The following is a 6,000-nucleotide window of genomic DNA, read 5'->3' as shown; positions in this document are numbered from 1 at the left end:
ATGAAACACTCTTAGACCTGCTTATAAAATAAACCTATTTCCACTAAAAGCAAAATTACAGAAAATAAGAAATCAGGAAATAAGGTTGGAAGGAAAGTACCTAATTGATGATTCTATGTTAGTTCAATAAAACAAAAGAAACAATGCTAATATTTTAAAATTTAGAAAACCCTAATATATAATTGTAGTGGAAAACTAAACCTAATCCCACACTCATTCTAATACTAATTTATTTCAGAAAAATGCAGCTGAAGTCCCTGATATACCTAATCACAATGTCCAAACCCTTACGGAGATTTAGACCATTGATCCATAAGACACACCTTATAGAATTCTTATATTATTATGAAAAAAATTAACGAACTGCTATTATTGATAAGATTTTTTGTTAATTCATCACGGAAATATAATAATAAATTATGGAAAATATTTAAAATATTAATAAATATATAATTAAAATATAAACATTTATTAATTCATAATAATTATTTATAAAATACATATATCCTAATAAATTAGAAAAGATATTTAAAATATTAATAAATATACAATAAAAAATTTAAACATTTATTAATTCATAATACTTATTTATAGCAAGATTTTCGATAATATCTCTGGATAAACCTTAACATCATAAGTACTTCCCAGAAAAGTTCGAAAACGAGAATTTTCACAGTGGCGGGGGCCCACCGTTTTGGGTTCAACACGCCATCCTCGTCCCCTTGACGGGGAAGAAAAAAAAAAAAAACGCGCGATTCGCCTAGTATTCCTCATCAGCCAATCATGTGATGCTGACGACGGTCTCGTTACTTAAACGAGCAGCAACCACGTCAGTGTTCCACATCGGATATGGCGGACTGACACATGTAAGCCTCGTCCACCGTGCCAGTAGACTCTGAATCAACTGCCACTCAAGCATGTAAGCAGGAGAGAGTGGGATGTAACTGACTCGGTGGTGCCCAGAGAACCGGAACCCGTTTGAGCACTACCGCCAATATACGTACACACGTATCATCAATATGAACCGTTTATCTACTCCACCCCACCCTGGATGGTCCACTTTTCATAAAACCCCAAATAAAGGACAATCACGACCTATCAATTTTTTTCTCTATTTTCCGAAACAGGAACCAGCTTTGTCCTCTGCCACAGCTTTGAAGTACAGTGGTATTAGTAGAAACACTCATATGATCGACGTACGTTTTAAACATTTCCCACCAAAGATAAATTCCCGTCGCTTGGACGGTTGAGATTATCCGTTATCTGATCACGTCCCCGTATTAGAAACGGGTCTACCGTATCACTGTTGTGATCGGATCCACCGTACAATATCCCGATGCGTAGACGCGGACATCGTGTCGTTTTAAGAAATCCAGTTTTCTCTCAGAAGAGGAGTGCCTCTGTACAAACGACTTTCCCTTGACTTGAACAGTGGTTTTCCAGAGCGGTTTTTCGAGAGCGGTTTTCAGGTATCGGAAAGCGGTTTCGTCTTCCCGTGCTTCTTACCCTCTGTTTTTTTTCCTTTCTTTTTTTATTCTTTCGTTGCTTTGATCGTTAGATCTGTGAATTTTTCTTTAATTGTCGCCCTCTTTTTTCTGATGACAGTAATTCTAGGGTTCTTGCTTGATCTCGTTTTTACGGGTTTTCTCTGGCATCGGATGATTTTTGTTTTTTCTTCGATTTCTGTGAAAGTTAATTTAAGGTTAGAGTTTTGTTCCGTTTTAGCGTCTTCAATGGCGTTCCTATGATTTTGAAGTAGTTTGGGAGTCTTTTTCTACTTTTTACATAGCGGATTTAGGGTTAGGTTTTTAGGATTTTTGTTGTATTTTGATGATTCTTTCATTAGCTCTTTTTAAATTTTGTGAAAGAAATTTATGTTTTATTTCCCTTTTTAGTGTTTTAATGGCATTACGATTGTGGTTGCTTTATGTTTGTCGTAATTACTGAAAGATTGTCAGGAAGAATTTTTAGAATTCAGGGTTTCTGTTTTACCCTGCATTGGGGTCTGCTGTATTTCGCCAGTAATTATGTTTCTGCGAGATGATTTTGGAAATAATGTGATGAGTAGCATTCTTCCGTTTTTTCTTCATTTATGGCATCATTTAATTATTTAATGAGGAATGCTCACATCCAATCACTTGGATGATAAGTTACCATCCACCCAGTGGATAACGTCCAACCTATCTTGTGCGTGAGAAATCCACCCCGTTCAATAGGTTGGCCCCCCCATGAAGATCATTTTGGGTGGAAACTAACCCCATCTACTTATCAGGTGGCTACATCATAGAAAATAATGCATAGCTGCTGATGAATAACTAAATACAAGTGTGTTCTGCATGGTGCTTGGATGGGGCTGATTTTTTGCACAAATTGATCTTCATGGCGTGCCAACCCATGGGACAGGTTGAATGTTAAAAAAAAAAAAGAAAAAAAAAGAAGAAGAATAAGAAAAAAAACCATGGGACAAAGATATTAACTTATTGTTGAACCAGTTTGGATGTGAGCATCTCTTATTTAATAACTGTAAATAAGTTTTTTTTCGCTGTGATTTGATTCTGGAGGGGTTTATGTCGTAATAATCATCTATTAATTGCAAACTGTAATTAGAGTTTCCGTTTATGTTTTGGCCAAGTGGTAAATCTTCTTGCTCTTCATGCTCGGATTATTTTTATTTTTTAGATTTTGCTTCTGAACTCTTTTTCAGAAAAGGTTGATTTTGGTTTTGTTCTCAGTACTCATCATGGTGAGAAAGAGGAGAACTGAGCTTCCCAAAGAGGGGGAGCGATCTGAATCTCAGCAAGCTAGCAGCAGTGCTGGCCGTGGGGAGCAACAGCCAATGGAGAGGGATCCGCAGCAGCAGCAGGGAGCTGGAGGAGGCAGAGGAGGATACCAAGGAGCAGGAGGCAGAGGAGGATACCAAGGAGAAAGTGGTAGTGGGGGTCCTGCTTTTCCTCAGCCTCAGCAAGGAAGCCGTGGTGGTGGAGGATATCATCATCAGGGTGGCCGCGGTGGATATCAACAGCGCGGTGGCATGGTGCCCCAGCAACCTGGTGGCCCACCACCTGAATATCAGGGCCGTGGATATCAGCCACGTGGAGGAATGCGACCTCAACATTCCAGTGGCGTCATGCCTGAATCTGGCGGTAGGGGCAGGGGTGGTGATCCATGGGGTGGGCGTGGCAGTGGTGGCCGTGGCCCATCTTATAGACCGTCTGATCCCGAGCTGCACCAAGCTTCCCAGGCTCCATACCAAGCTGCATATGCTACTGAGAAAACCCCATCTGGAATATCAGCTGAATCGTCACAGCAAGCTAGTTCTTCAACTCAGTTGCCTGAGATGACCCCTTCACAGGCTGCTGAGCAGCTTCAACAGCTTGCTATCATGCCTGCAGAGATTCCTAGCCTGGAGATGCAGCCAGTGGCCCCTTCGAGCAAATCAATGAGATTCCCACTTCGTCCTGGCAAGGGTACCATTGGTCATAAGTGTGTGGTGAAGGCAAACCATTTCTTCGTACAGCTACCTGATAAGGACCTTCACCAATACGATGTAAGTTTTCCCTATTCTTCCGTGCATTCGTTCATACTCTGGGAGTGAAGATATTGATCAGTGGTTTTGGGTGATTAGGTGTCAATTACACCGGAAGGTACGTCACGGGTTATGAACCGTGTTGTGATGGAGCAGCTAGTGACATTGTACAAAGAATCACATCTTGGAAATCGGCTTCCAGCTTATGATGGCCGCAAGAGTCTTTATACAGCCGGTCCATTGCCTTTTTCTTCAAAGGAGTTTGTTATTACTCTTGATGAGGATGATAGCCAAGGCAGCACCAGGTCATTGTCAACCACCAATTTGATATATTTGATCTACTCTCAGTTTCTCTTATGCTCTTATGCATGGCATTGTTTGTTGACAAGTTTTTCTTGATTATAGACGAGAAAGAAAGTTTACAATTGTCATCAAGTTTGCTGCCCGTGCCGATCTTCATCATCTAGGGTTGTTTCTGGCTGGGAAGCAAGCAGATGCTCCCCAAGAAGCTCTCCAGGTTCTCGATATTGTTCTGCGTCAACTTCCTACTTCTAGGTACTTCTTGTGATGCTCCTAAGATGCTCTTGCATGCAGTTGCAATTTGACTTAATTCCTTAGGGCTCGTTTGGCAGTGTGATTTGAGCTTCTGTGGAATCGAGTGGATTTTAGTCAGTATTTGGATTTGAAATCCGAGCTTTGAGATTGGAGTTCAGAAGGAGCTCATTTTAGAGGATTTGGGTTCCTCTCAAATGTAGATCCCTCCAATTCCTATCTACCAAACATTAAAAAAATGGCAAATCTCGACAAATCCTTCTGATTCCACACTGCAAACGATTCCTTAATTTCAGCAAATTACATGGTGTGCGAACTGGTTGCAGGTATTTTCCTGTGAGTCGATCATTTTATTCACCTGATCTAGGGATAAGGAAGCAGCTGGGTGATGGGTTGGAAAGCTGGCGTGGTTTTTACCAGAGCATGCGTCCAACCCAAATGGGGTTATCCCTAAATATTGGTAATAATGATTCCTCTCTATATGCATCTAATGTTAAGCAATGTAAATTTTAAACATGTTTCTGTCATGATGAGAATTTGGGTGACCTGTTTCTTCTCAGAGCCCTTGAAAAAAATGATAGTGTGTTATATTGTTATCGACAAGGGGTTTGTGAGTGAGAATCATAAGTATATTTTATACTCCAGCTTATAAATATGTTGGGAAAATTATACTTGCATGAACCATGTACCAAAGTGGTGATGTGGGAGTGGGGAAGCCTCGCTTATCCACCATTTGAAAGTCCAACCCCAAATTTTTTGGTAAAGGCTAAGATGATGATGATGATGATATGGGCGGATTGTGTTGAGTTAGGATATGTAGGATATGTGTACTCTTAATGCGTTACATTTTTTCTGGCCCGAGCCTAAGCCAAAACCTGCCTAAGCCAAAACCTTGATAAGTGCATCCCAAAACAGTTGGGTCAGGTTGGTTGGCTTGCATGCTGGCATGATCCTTTGCTAGCGTTGCTCAAAGCAAATGACGAATTTTGTAAATTTTTGGTATTGTTCAAGGGTAGTTTGGCTAATGATAAATAATTTAAGCAAGTTAGTAGGGTGCATGGCACGTGGGCAAACATAGAGCGAGGAGGGGATGGAAAGAGAAAGGTGAGAGAAATTCGGGGAAGGAGAGGAAGAGGTGGAGGAAGACGGGCGTCGTCTAAAACACTTGTTTCATGCACCTTGTAAAAGGCCACCATGTTAAGTGTTAAAATCCAATCCACTACACTTAGGATTTATATTTGATGTTAGGTCGTGAGGTAAAAATGAGCTAGATACGCTACTCAAATGGGCCACACCACATGGAACAGTGGGAATGGGATGCCAACCCCACGTTTTTGTGTGGGCCACCATGTGTTGTATCTTTCATCAAACCCGTCCATGAGGTCTAATTCACCAATAGTGTTCGAAATATCAGTATCATGTTACGTATCATACCTTCAGGATACGGATGCGTATCAATTATCGCATGGGATATATTAGTTGTATTGCATAATGTATCGTTGTTGTTAGAAACATGGGGAAACATCGGGAAATTGGTTGAATTTTTCAATGAAATTTCAGTGATTGTTAAAAAAGAAATCAATGCACACTTATAAATCAGAACATTATAAAAAATGAGTGCACATGATAGGTTTTCTTTGTATGGGTCCTAATCTTTGTGTTGTCAAACTGAATTGATGCAAGTATATTCCAAGTCTATTCATATAATTTATAAATGTAAGAAGACGTGCGGGAACACAAGCAATACATTCAAAAGCAAAAGAAGAAGATGAAGAGAAGACACAAATCGTCAATACTTAAAACACGACTCAATAAGGTGAAGAGAAGACACAAATCAGCTTGATCAAATGGTGCGATCTTTTGTATTTAATAGTTCAAATAATGGTCCTCACTTGATGGATGGAGTGGATTTTTTTATGTAC

The 6,000-nt window shown here is 40.1% G+C and overlaps 1 protein-coding gene across 2 annotated transcripts in view; it reads left to right on the top strand.

Annotated features, from left to right (window-relative positions):
• The first annotated feature begins 1,228 nt into the window (after positions 1–1,228).
• The window catches only part of LOC131243084 (protein argonaute 1A-like), a 34,354-nt gene continuing 29,582 nt past the window's right edge, over positions 1,229–6,000 (top strand). Inside the window, exons 1-5 of one of the 2 annotated variants that reach the window (XM_058242173.1) lie at positions 1,229–1,469; positions 2,733–3,547; positions 3,626–3,831; positions 3,932–4,081; positions 4,405–4,538. In XM_058242173.1, coding sequence (XP_058098156.1) covers positions 2,741–3,547; positions 3,626–3,831; positions 3,932–4,081; positions 4,405–4,538 — 1,297 coding nt within the window. In that variant the 5' untranslated portion in view covers positions 1,229–1,469; positions 2,733–2,740. Of the gene's footprint in view, positions 1,470–2,603; positions 2,635–2,732; positions 3,548–3,625; positions 3,832–3,931; positions 4,082–4,404; positions 4,539–6,000 lie in introns of those variants that run through there. The other variant, XM_058242172.1, reaches the window with a different exon arrangement.

Source organism: Magnolia sinica, chromosome 4, assembly GCF_029962835.1.
Source record: "Magnolia sinica isolate HGM2019 chromosome 4, MsV1, whole genome shotgun sequence".
NCBI classification, from domain to species: Eukaryota; Viridiplantae; Streptophyta; class Magnoliopsida; order Magnoliales; family Magnoliaceae; genus Magnolia; species Magnolia sinica.
This window is presented reverse-complemented; position numbering and strand designations above follow the sequence as displayed.